The sequence below is a fragment of the Girardinichthys multiradiatus genome, chromosome 8 (genome assembly GCF_021462225.1).
Source record: "Girardinichthys multiradiatus isolate DD_20200921_A chromosome 8, DD_fGirMul_XY1, whole genome shotgun sequence".
Lineage (NCBI taxonomy): Eukaryota > Metazoa > Chordata > Actinopteri > Cyprinodontiformes > Goodeidae > Girardinichthys > Girardinichthys multiradiatus.
The window spans coordinates 36912585-36935846 of NC_061801.1; the positions used below are offsets into that span (position 1 = coordinate 36912585).

Below are 23262 nucleotides of genomic sequence, written 5' to 3' on the forward strand. Positions count from 1 at the left end.
ACCCATATTATATATTCAAGAAAATAGTCTTTCCTTGTGAGGTTTCCCTCAGTAGTAAAAATCAATAAATAAAATAACAATGTAGATTGTATTTGGAGATCAGTATGTTATAATTCATCTGATTACATGTTGTCGCTCTTGTTGCAGTAAACTGAGGCACTAAATGGCTATAAGTGGCATTGAGAGCAGTTACAAAGCAGGCAGCGGCCGTGTTGTGGTTTCTGTCTTTGTTTCAGCAACGTTACACTCCGGATCTCCACACAGGATGTTTGTGTGGAAGTTCATGTTCTGCTTGCCATGACTTACATGCTTACTGCCTTGCAAAGAGATGAGCTATAATCCTGTGATTTAAACATGCTGTGGTTTAAAGGTGCTTATTCTGCTTTTTGGGAGAGTTAGTGGAAGAGTAAATGAGTAATCGAGCTGTTATTTTCTTCAGCACAGCTTCTCACATGACCTGAGGGTAATGGAAACAAATGATTGAACTAAAACCAGTCAACCTTAACAAGGGGACGAACAGACTCAGACCAGAGTTGCACAAGAGAAAATATTCTCAGGTTATATTTAAATACTTAAATATTACCTTATAATTTGCAATATATGCATACAATGTTCCTGCATCCTATAACTGTTGTGCAATCCATCAGTTTTGTTAATCTTGCCAAAAGAATAAAAAGCAATGTGTCTTTGTAAATTTGACTGAACTGTTGTAGTTTCTGAAAGCCACGTGAACTTGGCCTCAATATTTAGGCATTCAGTTTAAAAAGGGAAGTGGTGTTCACTAAGGAAGTGGAGATGGTAATCTGAAGTCTTCTCAGCAGAGGCTTTTTATTGACCGATTCACTCATCATCTGCACCACTGTTGCCCCTGGGAAAGAATTGTTTTTGATTTCTCTGCCATATAATGTCCTGTGTTTTATCATGTGGCATCAGCCTAGGACTGCTGAGATGTTTTTATGTCTAGACGCAATGATGCATGATCAGCCAATCTGACATCCCTGATATTAACTCATAAGGGAAACATCTGATAGCCTTTTTCACATGGGAGTAGCTAGCTTAGACGTAAACTGTCATGTGATGCAGTCATGGTGAAGAAAAATATCTCCTAAATATTTCTTTTGGTTTCTAGACTTAAAAAAATACAATCAAAGATGACAAAGATCCTAATCTTCTGTTACTTTGAGCTCATCTGTCCAAAGGACATGGTTCCAGAAGGTGTTTAAAGTGTTCAGGTTCTGTGAAAATCAAACAAGCCCAGATCATCACCCATCCAACTCCGTGCTTCCACCTCCATTCACTGAAAATCAAGCCAGTGGCCTGCTGGTCACCAGTCAGGGCTGATTAAGTTATAATTCAGCCAATTCCAGTAACCAGTTGGTCGAGAACTCAACAATCCAATAATATTTCATATCAGTGAACATACCACACTAACCCCCACCAGGTGGGGGCTGTTTCAGAGTGGAGAAGACTTCAATATGTTTTCTCAGCATCTGTGAGATGTTTAAAAATGAAGCCAGAAGAATCTGAGATGTAAGAAGCTGTTTAAAATGAAGCAATATTTTCTACAGCATGTTGGGCCATGTTTGCAGTACATTCAGGCTGCAAGAGAATAAGAGAGCAAGACTTTTAACAGGTAACAGAAAGGTTGAACCAAGTACAGCAAATGTTCTCTGTTTTATCCTTTTGAGCTTTTGACGTGATGGAACATGCTGAGCTTGGAAATCTCAGAGTTAAGATAATGGGCTGCATTCTCTTCTGACATCGTCTCTGGCTCAGGAGGGGTTTAACACAAGCAAGGCAACAGTTGTAGCTCATATCCTTGATATATCTGTGTGTGGTGAAGCTGTTGTCCATGCCTAAATCTCTGCCAAATTCTTAAATGCACCTTGCATCACAATCCTCTCAAGGCTCCTTGTGTACCTTTTTTCCAACCATAGTTTTTCCTTCCACTTAATTTTCCATTAGTAAGCTTGGACACAACACTCTGTGAACAGCCAGCTTCTCTAACCTTTTGTGGCTTAGTGTCATTATAGAGGGTGTCATTGACTGTCTGCAGGACAACTATGAGGTCAGCAGTCTTCTCCATGATTATGTAGGACATAATATTTCCATGAAATAACATTCCTGTAATGAAAATAGTGCTTTATTGGTCTGACGTGGTGTCATAGTTTTCTGAAAAACTAAATTTGGGGTTTGCATCAGCTGAAAGCCATATCCATTAAAATAATTCTTGAGTTATGAGTCTGTGTGTAATACATCAGTAGGTTTCACCTTTTAATTAAATAGCTAAATTAATCTATATTGTACCTCTTTTCTGTAAACAGCTTCCTATAGCTTCTGTGCTTCCTCTGACTTCATTTTTAAACACCTATGTTACTAAAAATCTCTAACTTTGAGTCTTCTTTACGCAGTAACAACTCCTCCATATGGGGCATTCCCTAATCGGATTTTTGAGCTTCCAACCAAACGATCAAACAGAAAAGCGGCTGATTCTGGTCACCGGCAGATATCTGTGCAGCTCTAATACTTCACTATCCTGACCTCAAGCAAAAAGTCCTAGACAGGGTTCTCGCCAGCGCATTTTGGTTTTTATATCGGCTATAGCGCATGCGCTGAGTCTGTTCCCGCTGACTTCCACCCTATGACCCTGTGCGACCGCGAACGGTAAAGCTTTCTGAAATCATGTCAGCCTTGAAGCGTGGGTATTAACGGCCAACACAGTCCTAGTTTGTGCAGCTGAGTGAGTAGTAGCAGTAGGGTGGAGGAGTTACTCCCCCCTCTCAAGCATGTGATGACGGCTCCTCTGTCATACATCTGTAAATAGTCCTGTCCAGTATTCACATTCAGCACCGCTGCAGCTGGGGATATTACCAGATTACCCCGCTACTGACCTTTCATGGGCTGAGCTCTTCTCTTTCCCTCAACAGACAGCTGTAAACAATATCCTACAGCTGCAAATGCTTTTCCTTTCCGTTTTAAATGCACTGGGATGCTGTAGGTCTCCACTGTTATTTCTCTAAAGTGTTCCCGCTTTGTGGTTCGATGCAGAAGTAAAATTAACTGTTTAGTTTAATAAATGACCACATGAACAAGCGTTGGTCTGCATGGCTGCAGAGCTTAGATTTAGTTTTCTTTTTGCCAGACGTCCTTCTGAGCGTAAACCGTGCCAGCAGCCATGCCGGTGCAAACAGCTAAGCCATCTGCCATTTTGGGTGTAAGTGTGTAAACCCTGTGATGGAAGCACAGAAACCTGCATGGGTGTGACTGTAGTTGGACAGATACTGCCAGGGGCTGGATCGTTTTTAGACCAGAGTCAGTGGGGTGTTTTCAGGACATTCTTTCTTTAAAACAAGCCTTTTTTTATTTCTTTGACATTTTATATCATTATAAAATCAGATTATTAAAAGGACCTGACAAACATGCACAGCTAAGATATTTTATGCCACAAATGAATTGCTCTGAAATATGTTCATCGACTATATTCATGAAAAAGACCTTCCTATAATAAAGCAAAACAAGGTTTAAGTCCTTTGCAAACAAATGAATCTATATCCAGTTCTTTCTCTTGGTTGTCTGATAATACATAGGAGTGGAAAATCTGTCCACTGTGTGATCCAATACGCCTATTAAATACACAAATTAGTGGCCTGGAGGACTGAGTGGAAAACATTGACAAGAGTAGTTGCTGTCATAGTATCCTTATGAAGAGATAATAGTCTGGCTGCACCGTCTTTCTGCTTAATCTTCTAGCGTCTGTCAGGTTTTCACTGTTTGGTTTATTTGGTGTACTTGTGTAATCAGATGCATCGTTTCCTCAGATACGGGTTTAGAGAGAAACTAATCGGGGAATCACAGGAGGAGGGCCGACGCACTCTGCAGGCCTGCAGCCATGTGTCTGATGCTTCTTTTAATAATGTTCTCTGAGTTCTGGTGGACAGGAGACGCTAGTTGTACTGTTCATTTTAAGATACTAGTGGTGTATCGATTAGTTAAGCTAACGAGATGATGCACAGTATTGAGTTCATGAGAACTGAATGAGATGAGGATTTTATTTCACTTTCCCTTAGAAGAAACAAGACAAGTTAGTTGCACATTGGTCATCGAGCCTACAGCTGTTATGAGAAATTTGAGTAAAAATATAGACTTGTTTTTCACATATTTTAAAACAAAATTTTATAATCTGATCTAAAAGGTTTTTCAAATAAAGAAGCAACAATTATTTCTACTCCTGCTGAAGTGCATTAAAATACTTGTCTTTATTCTTCAAGGAATTGATTTTGATACATAAACTTGATCAAAAAGTATAGAAAAACACCTGCTAAATTTGTTGTTAGCTTAAAAGCTTTTGTGCAAAAAATACTTTTTTGTCATTCTCTTTGTAGAGTAATACTGGGAGGATAACAGGTTGATATTAGTTGGTTAATTAGCTGGTTATTTAGGTAATTAGCTGTTTGTCTCGGGTACAGCCTGCAGTTAAATGTTAAATGCTTATCAGACATGTGGCTCACAGTTTGCCGAGTGTAATTTTAAAGCAGTGTTATCTTATTGAGAGTGACGGGTGTCGCTCCTTTTGTTTCCACACCATGACTGTGTGTTTTTCACAGCTTCAGGTCTTTCCCAACAGCGAAATCTGTCTTCCTTGTAAGAGGAAAAGTGTAGGTGTCTGCTTTTAGCCATCTGACCAGCAGTGTGCAGTGATGGGTGACACAGCGGCCGTCCTGTGTTACCATAAGCCATGCCAATGGTGTAATGTAAACTTTTATCAGCTTTGAAACCGTAATATTTAAAAATCTTGTTATACCTTGATACAGTAACAGCCCATGCCTGTAGACTTCTCTAACTGTATCTGATCTGCTTCAAATCAACAGCTTACATGAGGCATAGCTAATCTTACAGCCTTAGGGTGTATTTATATTAGTATATTTTCATATTTCTGGCCCAACAGATACAACTACAATGTCTTTACTTGCATGTTATCAATACGCCTGCAAAATATTAGGAAAATGTCAAAGGACCATATTATTGTCAAGCAGAGTTTGAATTTATGGTGCATGATTTATTATTAACTACCAAATACTGCATTCACAAAAATCTCAAATGAGTTGTTATTGCTGTGTCACTGTACGCATATCGCTAAGACCTGCCTGTTAGCTAATTATTTAACTAGCACACATTCAGGCTCTCTATGTCTCTGTTATAGATTTTACCCTGACCCTTTTCTTGGTCCTTGGCTTCTTATAAGAAATCCTCTGTGTGAAACACTGGTGTGACGATTTGCAGCTCTTTTAAATTTGACAATCACATCATCTCTGACATAAAATCGAGCTTCTTCCAGCTGAGACATTTAGCCGAGACAAGGCCCTATCTCTCTCCCAGACATTTCAAAGAATTTATGCATGGTTTTATTTGTGGTCTGCTTGATTATGCCATTCTTTATACGCACTCCGGTGTACAAAACAGATGCTCCCGCACGCCCCGTGAACCAAATGCAACAACATGGGTGATTGTGCCATGGTATTGGCAGGACCTGCTCTCTGGAACAATTTGGGATTGCCTATAAAGAACGCTTATACATTGTGCAGCTTTAGAAACCTCCGGAAAATCCATCTTTACTCTTTGGCTGTCTGTTCTAGTGAGGTTTTCATGTCCTGATGTAATCTTCCTGGGTTTATTTCTAAACATTTGGGAACGTCTTTTAACTTTGACGTCTCATTTTATGTCTTTTCTTGTCGTTATTGTTACACGTTTTAGGATTTGTTTCATCCTCTTTGAACAAGTGGATCCAACTAGTGTGGTTTTTAAATCTACTTTATCAATAAATCAACATTAAATTTGTTCACAAATATCGTTTATGGCATGTTTTCCTAATATTATGCAGCCCTAATTCAAGCATTGCTTAGCATTAGAATTGCTATTATCATTCAATGTAATGTGCTGCACTAGTTACCAAACATGCATCATAATTGAGGCATGATGGGTTGCTTTTGAGATCTTTTTGCCTACTTCGTGTTGTCAGATAGGTTCTTGTTATGTGATTTCTTGATTCTACAGGTCTGTCAGTAATCAGGCCTGAGTGAGTCTTTTTAGTCTTTAAATAAATATTATTAATGACAGTTAATCCATGGGTTGAGGTTGGTTTGAAGAGAGGTTTTTCCCTTAATAAATGCAATCATTTGAAAGCTGCGGTTTGTATTTACTCAGGTTATATTTGTCTGACATCCAAATCAATTTGATCTAAAATATGTCATTGTGACACAAAAGCAGCAACACATAAAATCTCAAGGCAGGGGTAAATATTTTTTCACCAAACTTTATTTCCTTTAATAACCAAACAGGAGAATGCATACAGAGGATAAGTTGTTTTAACTGGCCGTCATGCAGCAGCGCTTGTCTTTTGTGTAAATATGAGCTCACACGTAAAGACATTTGAGTGAGTCATACTGTCCTTTCTCTCCACAGCCATCAAGGTGAACTGTCAGGGCTCATGTGGGATCTCCAACAAAATGAACGACTCCTCGTGGAGTCTGGAGGAGCAGTACTTGAACAGCATGTTATCAGTGGCTGATAAAGGTAAGTACAGAAATTTCCCACACATTGTGAAACACCTCCACCAGAAATCTGGTTTGGCTCAACAGATATATCAAAAGAGGTGTGGGTTAAATTTGTTGCTGTTTTTTGTTTTTCTATACAAAGAGCAAATTATTTCATGTGTAGCTGTGTAAACTGTGGTGTGTTCAGTTTCATTACGGCTCATTCCCCTAAATCCTGAGACATGTTCAGTTCAGGTCCTGGCTAACGCTCTGGAGGATGTTTGTGACTCTCCACAGAGGACAGGTTATTAGCCTTAAAGTAACTCTGTGCCCTGCACCGCTAAGACCCACTTAACTGCAGAAGTGAGACTTTTTAGGACGGTGTTTTTTTTTGGACAATGTGTATTGTCCATAACCAGAGAGAAAATGTACCATAATGAATTTGTATAAACAAATCCTAAAGAAAAGCTATAAGGCGAAGTCATTAGCGCATATAAACCACACTGGTTAAAATCAGCCACAAGGGTTCAATGTGTAACTGATAGAAAGAATAATGGAGCACTGGACTTTGTTCAGGTGTCTGTGCTTTACACTATAAGTTCAGTAAAGTTCATGTGTAAATGTTGTACTTTTTACTTCCTGTCTAAAAAGTTGTGACCTTTCATTCTCACGGCATTTTCTAGATTGTTCTTTAATGTGGTCCCAGGGATTAAGATGCCTTGGCTTTTAGCAGAGCAACCAAGGCAATGTGAGCTTACATAACTTAAGCTGGCTTCACAGAACCAGGAAGTGGAAGAACCAGTGGTTGTTATGGAGAAAGCTCACACCGCTCCTTCTCTCCTACTAGCTAACTTGAATTTATGACTGAAAAGGTAGTTTCTGTATTTTACCTGTTTTCTCCCGTCTGTTTCCTCTCAATTTCTTGATCATTCTTCTTACATTTTCTATAGGAGTTGTTCTGCCTATTGTTACACAAAAATCCCTTCATTTTGTTCTCTTTGCCTTCTTAATTATTTTCCCGACTTCTGCCTGAGCTTTTATACTCAATTAAATTATTAAAAGGATGTGTTCTCCTCAGTAGTCTAAAAGCTTGATTTCCACCATGGTACCTCTCTCTTTTTCTGCTTACCTTTCCTCTCAGGGATTGCTAGTTTTGCCACCTTCAGTGGAACTTTCCTCCATGTCGTCTATATCTAAATTTAAATGAACTTCCTCACTGTGGCGTTCTCATACATATTTCACCAAATCCCACTTAGCTTTACCAAATATCCATCTTTCCTGCCTTTATTAATTTGTATTCTACAGAAAATTGGAAAGTGGTCACTACCAATTGCTGTCTCCTGTTTTTAGTCCAATCACATATTCCAGCTAAATCTCTGGATACCAATGTTAAATCTAGTGCTGAGCGATTTGCTGTATGAACATGTATTCTTGTCCCTCTCTCGTTGTTTATGCAAACTAAATAATCGTCTTCTAAAAAGTGTCCTATTATATCTGTCCTTTGTCCTCCCCATAAATTGCTATGAGTGTTAAAGTCCCCTCACCAAATGCCTCTATTTCTATTATGTCCATGAGTTTCCTTTGGTTTGTCCAGATCTAGTCTCTTATATGGTTTATAATAATTTATTATGGTAGATGATTCTGCATTTATCCATATCTCTGCTACAAAAAACTCCTCTTCCTTCCCTCTCTAAAAGGCAGGATCCCCTTAATAAAAGTGGCACAACCACCACCACTACCTTCCCTCCGATTACATCTAAAAGCATTATAATTTTACATTTTAAAGTCTAACTGGGGTTTTAGCCAGGTCTCTTGTAAACAAACATCTGGAACATCTGCCAACTAAGTGCTTTTTCCTGACCATTTCATATTAAACGTCTTGCATTACAGTGTAGAAGCAAGACCATTATATATTAGTTATCCTACCCATGCTGCCTCCTGATTAGCCTGAGCACTGAGGTCATCCTTCACATCTTCTCAAGTTAGTTAATATGATTCGCTGCTGCTTTCACTGTTATTTGAATTCTCTTTGTTTTGGACTTTTATGCATTGATGACCTCTGCAATGAATGTCACTGGCCTTTTTAAATGCACACACACTTTGTTTTCACTTGTTTGGTTCAACATTGTTTCCATCTCAACGTCTTTCCTTTGCTTCACCTCTTTGACTGCCTCTGCGTACGAAACGTTATTACGTACTCGGACCTGTTACCCCTGCACCGCCCTTTTCATCACTTCACAGCCCCCATATGTCACACTATGGCTACCACCACTACGACAGCATTTTGGTTGTCTGCTCTTATTGCACTGTTCATAATCATGATCTTCTCCACATCATGCACATCTTCTCTTCCCTTTGCAAGTCTAAGCGGTCGTGGAACATATTTTCTTACATTGTATGCCATATTCCCCAGATAAATCTTTTCTGGAAGCTTTTCTCCATCAAACTCTAGCAAAATACTTTCTGAAGCTCTGAAGCTTTTTTACCTCTTTAACTTTCCCCCCTTTAAGATCTGATTTTATTTCCTCAACCGGGATCCCCTATATCACTCCTTTTTTCCATTTGTCTGCTTTTTCTACACAGCTCACTCTTGTCACTTTCCCACTTCTTTCATCCTACATGCTCTGCCTTTCTGTTCTTCTGTGTTGCAAATATTCATTAAATTTCCATCTCTGAGAAGTTTTTCAGTAGCAATTTCCCCTACTTGGTTCTTAAGGATAGTGGATAATTTAACTGACTGCAATCCCTTCTCCTCGTTGAATCGAACAGTAACATTAAACTCCTTTACCTCCATCTCTTCTTCAGATTCAGCCCAGTTTGTTACCATCCTTCCCATCTTTCCTGCTCCTGCCGCCATCGAAGGATTTCCTCTTTTTGGACTCGTCCTTCTATCCACAGTATCACTACTCCCATCGCTCTCATTACCTGTACTAATTTCCCACTCTCGGGATTTCCCGATATTGTTTTCTGATTTGATTTCCTGCAGTACAGCCACAGGTTTTCAGGCTCTCCTCTTTCGTTTCGTTTAGTTTGGTTCTCCAACAGCAAAATCTTATTCAAAAGCCAACTCAATGGATCATCGCTCAAATGCATGCAGCTGCTCTACTGGACTGTACCCAGTTATACCCAGCGAACAGCTCTGGACCTGTTCTGCTATAAAAAGCTCCTTTTTCCTTCAGTTTAAATAGCAGCTGGCTTGACTCCTCGATGACAATTTGTCCTTGATTCTCCAAACTAAGATCACTGTATACCTCCTGTAAGAAACTAACTGCTCACAACTAATCAACCCTAAACAAACTCAAACTTTTTCTTAATGGCTTTAAGGTTTGATCACTAGAGCACACTTCAGCGTGCCACCCACTGGTAGGAAGGTTATTTTTGGTGCTTTAGTTTTGAGTGAAGAAAAACTGCTGTGAAAGACTTATTAGACAGTGAAGCGGATAGCTGTCAAATAAAATCCAGCATACGATTGTCATCGCTCTGATTTGTAGCAATAGATCTTAATCAGCTTGTCAGTCTCAGATAAAAAAGTGTTAAACACCAGATACACTTCAGAGAGAGGAAGACGTACGTAATTCAAAGCACACCCACTTTCTGTGCTTTCCTTTATCTTTGGGATTGTTCTGTATTCTGTTCCTTTCTAAAAACGGGCAGCTCGGCATCTGAGGGCTCAGAAAGTGACACAGGAAGGGTGGCGAAGGATCACGTCACACACGGTCTCACAAAAAGCAAGAGAAGCTCGGTTTGGATGGCTGATCATGTGGTATGCCACAGATCCTTGACGGTTAGACGAGTGAAGACCAGTGACATCAGCGTCTGCTCTTCATCCTGTCTCTGTTCTTTGTTAATGACCAACAGCCTTTTTTCTCCTGCAGTTTGTAGGAATTCGCTTCTTCTGGAAACACTGACAGCTTTATTGTTTTTAGCATTTATATACAGGCCCGTCATGCGTTTACGCTGTTTTACTTTTCCCCTTAAGAAAATGTTTGAGCAACAAAGTTAATTTTGAATTAAAAAACAACAGTTTTTCTTCTTTTTGGTTTTTAATATAAAATGAACATTTTGGAATTTTAAGCAAATATTGTAAACATTTTCTCCAAAATGAACTAAACAAAAATAGGTTTATAAACTGTAAAGCCTTTTTCAGGTATTTTTCTTAAATTCAGAGTAGATTTGGCGCCTGGTATGGCGCCTTTCCAGTCATACCGACCACTCAAAGCTTAAAGCCACCTAAACCAGGTGACCTAGGTCCTGGGTTTGTTTTGTGCCATCATGATATCCTGCTTTCTGTGAAAATCTATGCCTGATCAGGCTGCCTGTTGGAGTAGCTCAGTTACATTAATTTTTATTTATTCTTTTCCAAAAAGCACCACAGGGGACGGTACTCTCACCCTTCCTTTTCACTCTGGACACCTCAGACGTGGACAAGAAGCTGAGTACAGGGAGCTGGTGGACCCCTTTGTGGCATGGGGTGGAAACAATCATTTTATCTTCAATTTGAACAGAACAATGGAGATGATTGTGGATTTCAGGGGAAACAGGAAAAAGACACTATTTCCATAATGGGAGAAGAAGTGGAGGAGTACCTCGGTTTTAACGTAGACACCAGACTGCAGTGGAGATGCAACTGTGAAGTCGTCTACAAGAAGGGACAGAGCAGGCTGTACTTATTGAAGAAGCTTAGGACCATCAGTGTTTGCAGCAAGATGCTGAAGATCTGCTATAAGTCTGTTGTGGAGAGCGCAGAACCACTGCTCTGGAACCTCTGGAGATCACTGTGCAAAGAAGGTTTCTTTAAACACAGAACATTATGGAGAACTCTGAGCATCCTCTTCATCAGACTGGCTTCTTTAGATCAGCTGTACTACAGAAAACTACAGGAGATCCTTCCTGCCCACAGCCATCAACACTCTGAAGAAACCTGGGTATTATCAGCTACACCAATATTTTATTTCCCTTTGAGATTAATAAAGTATTTTTTAACTGAAATGTCTGGACTCATAGTTGAGTAGCTGCTAGCTTGACTCTCAGCTTCAGTCACTAACTCGACTCATTTGTGGGCCTCCTGTATGAACTTCAGATCCTGTTTTTCCTGTTAGCCTTGATTATTAATGGATAATTTATCCATTGTGAAGTCAATAAAGTCTACATTATTTGTTATTAAAAGTGGATTTCTAAACGGTTTTTACATTCACACTTTAGGAATTCAGACGTTTTTTCATTGCTGTTAAACAACTTATTAAACTAAATTAGGTAAGAACAATTATCTTTTAGGTGTGAATGTGTTCATACTACGTCAACCTCAACCATTAATCGGGTTTGTTCTCTTCAGGCAAACGTCTCGACCTTTTTTACTTCCGTGTTAAATTTTAACTGAAACATTTGGAGTATTTGAAGCATGGCTGCTTCCTTTAACAGCAAACATGATACAAATGAACGCAGAGAGGAACAGTTAGAGGACCCTCCTTCTGCCTCCCCAAGGAGGTCCAGGCGAATGGAGAAAAGTTGTCCCCGTCTCTGAGGTGGGACGTGTTGCTGTCTGGAAGAATTTAATTGGGCTGTCGGCTCATCTAGACAACTAATAAGCTTGTTGGGTGCTCTGTGACTCGGACACAGTTATTTATTTGGTCTCCATGCCAAGGTTATAAATTAACTGGCAATAAACAACATAATTAACATAATTAAAGCTTCTAGAAGTCAAATGTAAAAATAAAAAAAAGTTGATTTATAATTAGCCCTTTTATCTGCTTAAATAGCAAGTCTGCAATAGGGTGTTAATTTTGCCAACAGAGATGCTAATTTTATTAGCTTGTTGCAAAGTTTCGCTCCCGTAGGATCTGTGATTGCTAGCATCCGAGCCTTGCCTGTGCTTCCAGTGATTTTCCAAAACGCCGAGTTTAACGGGGGGAAATTCCTTTTCTTAGAGCACCATACACAGCTGACAGACTTGTTTACTTTTTGCTTGTAGCAATAAGTGGGGGAGGGGAGGAGAGCTTTGCTCTACATACAGCAGTGGAAAACCTTGCACTTTTTGTGGTTTTCAAACTGTGACTTTTTAAAACCACAGTATAGTTTAAATTCTCTCATTCCTATTTAAAGATAGGACATTATTCCCTATCCTACTGCCTAAATGCTGTGTCCTTCCTTTCTCTCATACCTCCTTCCTTCATTGCTTCCTTGGGTCCTCTCTACCTTATGTCCTTCCTTCTTTACTGCCTTTTGTTCTTCTTGTGTCCTTATTTAGTCCTTTGTTTATTTGTTTCTCTCTGTCCTGTCCTACGTCCATCCCTCTTCCCTTCCCCTCTCGTCCTTCTCGCAGGTTCGAATGTCATGAATCTCTTTGTATTTTATATTTGAAAATAAACATGAAGGGGTGCCAGCTGTGGTCAGTTCGGGGTGGAAAAGGCTGGAGTTTTTACGTGAACAAGATGTAGCTCTGTATAGTTTTATATCTGGTTTGTAACTCATAAACCGTTCTTCCTTACAGGAACCCTGGTCCCAGGTGAACACAGTTTCACTTTCCAGTTCGTCCTTCCAGGTGAGTCATGCCCGTCGAAGGCACGCCTTCTGTTCCTGTAATTGTTTTTCCTGCAGACCTGCCTTATTTAAACCAACAGCTGACGTCAGTAAAACAAATGATAACCTCTGTTAATTTAGAGAGTGTTTAGCTCTGAGACCTTCATGTACGACACGGATTAGTCACACATCAGATATGTGAGGAGAAGTAACCTTTAGTTAATGTTTGAAAGATCTGGGTGGAGACTCCTGGTCTCAGATCCTCTCAGCATGACTTTACATCCTAATTCAGCATGAACCTTTCTCATAAATACACATTTAATGCTGCTGGCAGTGAAGCTCAAAACCACAGTAATGCTGATGAAACTAACTCTTGCTGAATGTTCTTGCCACCTGTATCCGTCTGGTATCTTCTGCTCATTATGCATGAATGGCTCAATATCAGTGGGAGTTGGGGTTATTTGGAGCCCTTTATCCTTCTCTACAGTCACTGTTTAATTGGTCTTTATGCCTCCATGCTTTGTCCTCCCCTCCTCAGAAGCCCCCAGTCTCATCAACTCACTGTGGCTCATACTGCCCCCTGCTGGCGAAGGAACCAGTCTGGTGTGGGTTTAGGACTCTGCAGTTGTTGCTAAATCAGGAAATTAGATGTTTATGTCACATAATGTTTATTTTTACTCAAACAAAAAATGAGCTGTCTGCACAGATTGTTGAAGATCACAACAATCAAAGCAGAATAAATGAAAGTATAAAGAAGGAAGCTGTTTAATACAAATGTTAAGTTGGATTTGATTGGTTTTAAAGTTTTATGCAAATGTCAGGACAGAGGTGTCATGATGTGCTCTGAATCTTGTTGGTATCTGTCATAAAGTGTCTTTTAGCTCTGAGATCAGTTCAGGGCTGAAGTGATTAATAAAGTATGAATAAATATTTATTTAATAAATTAAACCTAAAAAAAAAAAGATTGTTTCATTTGATGCTTTGTTTGTTTTCCTGTGTTCTTCTCAGGGCCCACATTGTTGAGCAAAGACTGTTTTTACCGTTGCGACATCGGAAGATGGGTACATTGTGTTAATAAAGGGATGGATGTAGTCAGCAGCAATACCCGGATAAACTGTGGTGTTAAAACAATGCTCAGTTGGCACTAAAGAGCCCAGAGTGATCCATCCAGCCTTGGGCAGGATGGATCCACGCTTTCATGTTGTTTGCTCCAATAGTGACCCTATGGAGACTCATTGGACCAGGCAACAATTTTCCAGTCTGTTGTTGTTTTGTTTGTCGAGCCCATGAGAATTGTAGCCTACGGTTTTCTGTTCTTATCTGATAGGACTGGCACCTAGCGTTGTCCTCTGCTGCTGTAGCACATCTGCTTCAAAGTTCCCATTCTGCAGCCACTTACTGGATCTTTTTTTGTTTCCTGGACCATTCTCGTTTTCCAGAGAGTTGTGTGTGAAAAAGACCTTTTATAATTTTATCTCCAGGCCAGACTGATTACCAGTTCTACGTCCCATCATGTGTTGGAGGTCTACGTGGATTGTAGCATTTCTGGCCTAAATCAATTAGAAGCCTTTAAATGTCCTAAAGGCTATTAGAATCTGTTCGTGCAGCAAAGTCATGCCTGAACATTTTCCATCCACTCTTTTAGTTGCCATTCCCACGTCGTTTGAAGGACCCTTTGGGAAGGTCGTTTACCATGTGAGGGCGGCCATTGACACGCCCCGCTTCTCCAAGGACTACAAAGCACAGAGGCTCTTCTACGTTCTCAACATGCTCAATCTCAACGAGGTTCCTGACATCGAAGTGAGTGTTTGGGTTAAACTTGGAACTTCTATGAGTGAAGTTTTTCACCTCATTTTCACTTCAGTTATCTTTTTAATTACGTAAATTCACAACAGATGCCCTCTCAAGGCCCTTTAGAAGACAAAGAGTTCAAATTCATATTCAATTACACAGAATACAGGAAGGAAGCCCAGCATCGAGCACTGAGTAAGCAGCACTTTCAATGGGACAAGAACATAAATGGAGTACATAAAGTTAGTGGCAGCAATAACCTGTTAAATTCCTTTTTTTTTTGCCAGCAGTACTTTCCATTAGTATGCAGTTACTGGGAGCAATAGCTCCAAACATGGGTCCATCAAGTAGGAATACACAGCCAAACACAGAAGCATTGAATCAGAAGTACATTTGAAAGGAAAGGAAAAAACACGACGTTACAAGAAGCTTTGTCATTGGTTCTGTCCAGCAAAGACAAACACAATTATTGGGTCAGTAGTACTTTTTCCACACAAAGGCCAGCAATATCTCAGTTAGTGGCTCTGTACTGGAAAGTAGCACATGTAAATACAGACGTATTAAACTTGGAGTACTTTCAGTGCACAATGTAAATTGTAACCATAACCTAGTCAGAGACTCAGTACAGAAAAGAGGGACGTTTATACACAGAACCACTGTGCCAGTAGTACCTTCTATGAGCCAGTAAACCAAAGAGTAAACAAAGTAGCGATAGCTATTTTAATGATTCCATCTAGGAAAGGCACACATCTAAACCCAGAAGCGCCAGGACCAGAGTACTTTCTACTGGACGGAAAACGAAGAGTTCACAACATTATAGGTTGCAATAGCTCTGTCAATAGTTCTGTCCTAGAAAGAGACTTATAAACACAGAAGCAGTGAGCCAGGACACACATCTACACACGGAAATACTGGGCCAGGAGTACTTTCTATGGTAATAAAAACAAACTGTTCACAGTTTCAATGGTAGCAATAACTCTGTCAGTGTATTTTCACATGAAAGAGAGACAGCAAAACGTAGAAACATTGACTCAGGACACAAATCTAAATTCAGGAACCAGGGTCAGTAGTACTCTCTATGTAAAAGACAAACAGAATGTGTACACAGCGTGAACCGCAGCACTAGCTTAACCATTGGTTCAGTCAAAGAAGAAGAAATATCTAAACACAAACATTTAGTAGTATTTCTGTGGGACCAAAACATTATGAATACACAAAGTTGCTCGCGACAATATCTTCGTCAATGACTCTGTCCAGGAAAGAGGCACAACTACCCACAGAGGCACTGAGCTGGGAGCACTTTCTATGGTAATAAAAATAGTACAGAAAGTTAATCGCTGCAACAATTGCTAATCTTTTTTCACTTGCCAATTTACCGTCCTGCCATCATTACTTTAAAAATTTCCTGATACTCCAGAGTACATCTGCTAAAGTATTTTATTTACTTTAAAAATCCAAATATTTACACTGTAAATTTACCCTCGCAGCAACAGAATTGTGCAGTAACAACGAAGAAGTTTAATTACCTCCTGGTGAGGACGGGAACCCTGATGCTGAAAACGCGCAGTGACCTGAAGGGTTACATCCCTGGTCAGGTCATCAGATTATCCACGGAGATCCACAATAAGTCCGGGAAAGACACCGGATACGTGCTGGCCAGTCTCATACAGGTGTGTATAGAAATCATCAGTAGTATATGTTTCCTCAGAAGGTACCATCTTGGCTGCAGGACTGATTTTTTTTTAAATCTAAATATTCACCAAACCTTCCTTAATTAGTGTAATAAACACAAGCGGTGTATAAACCTTTTCTTCCTTTTTGATCTACATTACATTTACATGCAGCTTCATATTAGAGTAAAGTGTAGTCTCTAACATGTCTGCGTGCTTTTGATTAGAAAGTGACCTATAGGTCCAAGCGGCCCGTCTTCGACCTGCGAACCATTGCCGAGGTGGAGGGAGCCGGAGTGAAGGCTGGAAAACATGCAGAGTGGAAGGAGCAGATCATTGTCCCTCCTCTTCCTCAGTCGGCACTTGCCGGCTGCCGCCTAATTGACATCGATTACTTCGTTCAGGTAATATCGGGTCTTTTTAGGCAAACACTTTCTTTGGTTTGTTGTTAAAAATCTGTTATTGGCGGCTCTGTTACTATTATAGTATTGTGATTAGTAGTGTTTGTACTTCTTGTACTTTTTCACATTTTTTCATATTTTAATGACAAACTTTAATTTATTTTCTTTGACCCACTGAGTAGCACATAATTATGAAGTGGAAGGAAAATGGTCTCAAAAGTCTGTGAAGGGTTATAAGATGCTTTTCAAGCTATTTGAAGTCCATCTTTCTGCAGAGAGATTTATTTACAAGTAGAAAACATTTAAGACCGCTGCCAGTCTTTGCAGAACTGAACGTCCCAGCAAATTCACCCAACAATCAGACTCTGCAATGCTCAGAGAAATGACCAACAAAAGCCTAGAGCTTCGACTCTACCGGCCTCAGGATGTAAAATATTAACCTTCGTGACACGACAATCAGAAAAAGACTGAACATGTATGGACGGTTTTGAGGAGTTGACGGAGAAACTTTGTTTTTTTTTCTTAACAGTGACTTAGGTTTGCAAAGTTGTATCTGAATGAACCACAAGACATCTGGAGCAATGTGCTTTGGACATACGAGACCAACGTAGAGATATTTGGCCATAATGCGCAGAATCATAATTAAAGAAACCTGAAAATGCACATCAGCAGAAAAACTTCCAACCAGCTGTCAGGTATGGTGGTGGAGGGGTGATGCTTTGGGCCTTTTCTGCAGCCATAGGCCCTGGGCACCATGCAGTCATTAAACTCCATATACTCCCTGTCTATAAAAGGATTCTGGAGTCACATTTCAGCCCATCTGTCATACAGCTGAGGTTTGGGCCGAACTGGGTCATCAACAGGACAGTGAGCTTAAAAACAGAACCAAATCTGCAACAGAATGGCTGAAAAAGTAAGAATCAAGGTGTTAAAATGGTCCGATCAAAGACCAGACCTCAACCTAACCTAAATGTTGCACCGGGACTTAAAGAGAGCTCTAAGGAAACCTCAATGAGCAGGTACTGCTTTGTAAAGAAGAATGGGCCAAACGTCGGATACATTCAGACAGAAGAGATCTTAGAGTTATTGCTTCTGCAAGTTGCTGCATATAGGCTAGATATAACTAACTAAAATTTACCATGGTCACCATTAAAACCAGCAACTGTTTTATGCTTACTCTTTAATGCACGTAAACTCAGCCTTGAAGCTTGAGGTCTTCTTTCAGAATCTCTGTATGTGTTTCAGATTTCACTAAAGTCTCCAGAAGCAGTCGTCGTTTTGCCCATCTACATCGGAAACATCCCTGTGAACCTGTCTCCAACAAGGTCTATACCCACCAGTCCCAGTCCCGTCTCATCGCTGGTACCTGGTACCACTGGAGTGATGCCCAGCGCCCCGCCAGCTGAGGAGGATCCACAGGACGAGCTGTGCGCCGGGGGCTTCGCCAGCGAGGAGATTCCCACCAAAAGCCACTCCCAGCAGGATCCCTCGGGGCAGCCGGTCACCATGTCGCCCAGCGCCTTCAGCCACGCCCCGGGTGCAGCGCTGCTGTCTGGCAGGCGCCCCGATGCGTCTGCTCCGCTCTTCTGCCTGTCCACTGGAGCCACCATACCTTTCTTCACAGAGGGAGATGTACTTCCAATCCCCACCTCCTGTTCGCTCATCCTGCCCCCAGAATACAGCAGCTGTGACTATCCTCAAGGTGAGCAATTAGAAACAATATATCTGGGCACGCAGCAGAGGTGGACCAGGGTAATAACGCTTCAGTGAAATTATTCATTTGCTTTTTTATTTTTGGTCAAAAACAGACTTCCTGCTAATGTTCCAGGATATTTTTCTGCAGACAATTTATCTGTGCTTACATTTGCCTGATTCAGTCTAACAAGGAGCGTTATTGAGCTTAATCGCAGCCCTCACTCCTGGATGTCTTTCCAGGTCTGTTCCCTCCGTTCAGAACCATCCGTCCGCCAGTTCATCTATCCATCCGTTTATCCATAAATTCGTCAGGCCATCCTTCCCCCGTGTATCGGTGCGCTTGTTGGTCCATCCGTTCCCCACAGTGTCTGTCCATTCATGCATCCATCCATCTATCCATCCTTCTGGGAACCATCCGTCCATCCATTTTCTCGTCTAACCATGAGTCATTCGGTCCATCCATCCATCCATCCATCTATCCAACAGTCTGTTTGTCCATTCTTCTTCCTATCCGTCCGTTAATCCATCGGTGTGTCCATGTACCTGTTAATTAATCCATGCGTCCATTTATCCCTCAGCTTGTCTGTCGTTCCGTTCATTTATCCTTTGATTCATTCGATCGAGCGTCGGTTTGTCCATTCATCCGTTGTTTCGTTCTTTTAGATGAACTGAGAAATCTGGAAAAGTCTGGAACTTTGATAGGAAAATGTTTAGGAACTCAGGACTGATAAAGTTAGATTCTGGACCGTCCGGTAATCCAACTTTAATCCCACAAAATGTAATCTTACAGACTTCTGCTCATTATTGACCTTTTTGCCTTTATGTTTCAGAACCCCCTCCGACTTATGAGGAAAGCTGCAGCAGTGTGAACTCTAGTTTTAACAGTGGACAGTAGAAGATAAGCGGACGGCGAAACGTCATGTTCGCCACCTGTCTGCACTCGCCTCCCAAACAAATCCAGACAGAGACATGCTGGACAACCGCTTCACCCTGCAGACGCCCCGAGGACTGGGTCTGTCTGGAGTTAAAATGGGATCGTTTCTTATTTTTCTAAGAATTCTAGTTTCCACCTCATGTCCCAGCAGGTAACATCAGACACAACAGGTGAACACAGTGCCTAAAAGAAGTATTTTCAGATCAATATTTAGGATGTTCTGTGACTGGACCCGTTTTATTCTTGGAGGAGTGAAATCTATTTTTTATTTTAGCGAACTATTGCATCTGTAATGCCTTTAGAATAATTGTAGCACCTGATTGCTTTCGATGAGAACTTTCAGTCTGGCCTTTTCTGGAATCGCAACAGATCTGCACGGATGCTTGGACTCCAGAGTTGTGTGTTTGACTCCCAGCTGTCCTCGTCATCGGCCGAGCAGGGGTGCCTCTGTAGCGGGTCTAAAAAGGTGCCGGTTCCTCTGCTGCATCCAGTGCATCTGTCTGGCAAGGAAGGAGAAACTACAGAACCCAACACAACCCCTTTATGAAGCATTTTTTGGTGATTTTTAAAGAACTTGTTTTTATCCTACACATGGGAAACAGGGTTCTGGGTAAACCATAACTTCAGCCTTCAGAAAGTTTTCCTGTTACCCCTTGATTTTCTCCTGATTTTGTGACATTAGAATAAACTTCTTGGTATTTTACCAAGATTTTCTTTTACGAACCAAAACAAAGTAGAACACTGGAAAAAAAAAAAATCATGAATGGTTTTCTTTTTTTTTGCAAAATGTGGTTAAGTTCAAGTAGTATGAATGCTTTTGGCACAGTTCTGTGCAAAAGAAACCAATCTGAATTTCTTTTTGCTTTTCCCCAAAGCGGTCAGAATTTCTTGTAATATTTTAAAGTGTCCTGGATCAGTTTTTCTTCTGGCTTTATGGAGGTCTATTAATGTTTTCTTTGTTCTTTAGCTGCTAATCTTTCAGCATATTGTGCAGCGTCTGCTCAAAGGAAATGCCTCAATGATTCATTGGTCAGAATCAACTTAACAAATACTCCCCTGAAAAGGTTTAACATGCCGTTCTCTGTGTCACTATGAAACAACCAACAGAAGAACTATTGATCGAAACCAGTTTAAAATGGTAATATTCTGGCTGCTTGTCAAAAAATTGGTTTATAAGTTTAATTGAGCATTATTGGTTGTGTTTTACTCCATACCGCCATCTTGTGTTGGTTCTGCTTTATTTTTTTATTCAAAGGGTTGTTTTTGCAGTAAATCTCACTGCGCCCTCCTGTGGTCAGTTGTGGTACATCAGCTTGCCTTTCAGTCTGGAGTCTCATATCCAGCCACCCAAACTGCTTCACGGCGTCTTTGAGGTCTGCTGTTTGAAATCACAACAGATCAGCCCCTCTGCTGGCGTTAAAGCGCTTCTTCTTCTCTGGAGGAGTCTGAGGAACCTTTTTGTTGCCTTAACCCTCATGTAGTGTGTAGATGACAATGTGTGTGTGCACAATGGAGCACTTTCTGAAAGTTTGAGTGCATTGTGTGTGTGTGTGAGGAGGGTCTGGATTTAAACGAGTTGCCACACGTTGGTTTTTTTTTTTTTTTCTTCTCAAACTTAATTTTTAACCTGCTCCTGTGTCATTTCTATGTTAAACTTTTTCTCTTTTATTTCCAACAAAAACCCACGATGTGATCTTAGTACGTTACGTCTGCAGCGGGCATTTGCAGATAGAACATCTTTGTTTTCTTTTGCACATAAAAACGTTTTATCTGATGTGGTTCATAAGAGGGAGAAGGAACAAAATGCTTCAGACTGATTGTTCATTTGTGAGTTTTGTTCAGTTGTTTAGAGAAAATCCCTTTATGTTGATTTCTTGCACTCTTATCATTCAGGACTACTTTGCTGTCAAACAGGGTTCCTTCATACTCCTGAGACAATTATGGAAAAGTAGGGAATTTGCTTTTAACATTTTACAAGCCTGGATAAGTAAAATGAGTAATTTCCATAATGTCAGTATTCTATTTTTAAAAACCATAAACTCTGTCTGCCTCGATCTAAACTACTAACAGTTATTTTCAGACCTATGATGCGTGACAGATGTATGTAAACTGAGAGAACCTGTTCCTACGGGTGATTTAAATTGAAATCATGAGCTGATTATCTTGTTATTTTGAGATAAGATTTGTTAGATTAAAGGCTGTTTATGGTGCAGCACCGAATAGTTTTTACTACAGGAATAATCTTTCCTGTCTTCTCTATGACGGATAGTTTTCAGCTTGAACCAGCTGCTGGTTTCGCTGCTTTGTTTGAATTAAACCTATCAGCCTGTTCTTTTTAAGAATTTGAGCTTTCATACCTCAAGATTAGGGGAAAATTAAATTGTATTTTAGTTGTACGACTAAAAGCTCAAGATTGTTTTATTTTAAGATAATATAGTGAAATTGTTGCCTTGAGAAAATAAGATAATGAGCCAATCAAACTGTAATGCCTTCAAAACAACCTCAACATCCCATTATCTCAAGATAACGAAATATTTCAAGGCAAGAGGCTTTAAGTTGTCTTAATTCGAGATAATCGGCTTGCTATCAAGTCAAAGATGTCGTCTCAAGACGTATTCTGTTAAGATCATGAAACCGTGAAGCTGTATTTGCAACAAAGATCTGAAGATCATATTTTTTTAAAAGAATTACCTAATTGAACTGTTGTCGAGTCAAAACAGGCTTGAGATCTTTTTTATCTCAAAACTTTGAGAGTGAAATGATTCCAAATAAAGGAGCTTATGAGGTATTCACTGAAAACCCACTGATGTGTAAACATTCAAGCAGCCGAGGGTCACTGTGGCTCAGTTTGGTTTTTTTTTAAGCATTTATTGCTTCGAACACACTGATCCGAAGCGCCAAAATATAAAAACAAATGCACCAAATCACATTAAACATCCATACTCTAAATGGTCTTCAGATTGATTGAGATATTTGGAAATTTGAGCCTTTAAAAACGTGAATTTTGAAATAAAAACTGTGAAGGAACCCTGTTCAAAGAAGTCGCCCTTCCTATAACTGTGAGAATCTAAAGCACAACCACTGTACTGAATGGTCTTGTTTTCTTACATTTTAAACCAATCAGTAATCAGTTTTACATTCATGAAAGCATCCGGGTTCAGAGTCAACCTTCCACAGGAAACTGCTTTGTCAAATATAATCATGTTAAAGTCTGGGTAATAATGTGACTGCATGCCTCCTTGAAGTCATTTCTTGCTGCCTTTCAGTCCTGTTTCTGTTTATTCCAACTAAAGGTACTATAGCTTTATGAAACACCACTTTTATGGGGTTTTTTTCTGCTGATTTTCCTTTTACATGTAAATGAGTGGCGTCTAGTTTTGTATTTTTCTACTTGGAAACTGTTTACAGGCGCAGTTTGAATATGTTGAGACAAGCACCTCAACGAGTACATGTAATGTTTCCAGCGTCAGTGCAGAATCAGGGTTGTACTGGACTATAAAATAATAATAAAAATCACATGACGTGTTTTTGTAGTTGACCTATGTCAACAAGTAATTTCCCCCAAAACCTAATAAGTGTGCAACCCTTGTAAAACTCGTACATCAACAGCTGCCATCAAGAGTTCGTGACGATAAGTGTTTTACTGTGGGGGAATGTTGGCCAACTTTCCTTTTAAACATGACAGACCTGTTTAAGGTCACACCACAGCATCGTCATCAGATTAA

The 23262-nt window shown here is 40.1% G+C and overlaps 1 protein-coding gene across 3 annotated transcripts in view; it reads left to right on the top strand.

Annotated features, from left to right (window-relative positions):
* Positions 1–23075, top strand: part of arrdc1b (arrestin domain containing 1b) — a 42129-nt gene extending 19054 nt beyond the window's left edge. Inside the window, exons 2-9 of one of the 3 annotated variants that reach the window (XR_007039372.1) lie at positions 6460–6570; positions 13018–13068; positions 14692–14846; positions 16325–16507; positions 16735–16911; positions 18154–18610; positions 19434–19707; positions 19907–23075. Coding sequence is in view for 1 of the 3 variants with exons in the window: in XM_047373264.1 (XP_047229220.1) it covers positions 6460–6570; positions 13018–13068; positions 14692–14846; positions 16325–16507; positions 16735–16911; positions 18154–18610; positions 19434–19498 (1199 nt within the window). In the remaining 2 variants the exon portion in view is untranslated. Of the gene's footprint in view, positions 1–6459; positions 6571–13017; positions 13069–14691; positions 14847–16324; positions 16508–16734; positions 16912–18153; positions 18611–19433 lie in introns of all 3 variants that reach the window. The other 2 variants (XR_007039371.1, XM_047373264.1) reach the window with 2 other exon arrangements.
* The last annotated feature ends 187 nt before the right edge of the window (positions 23076–23262 follow it).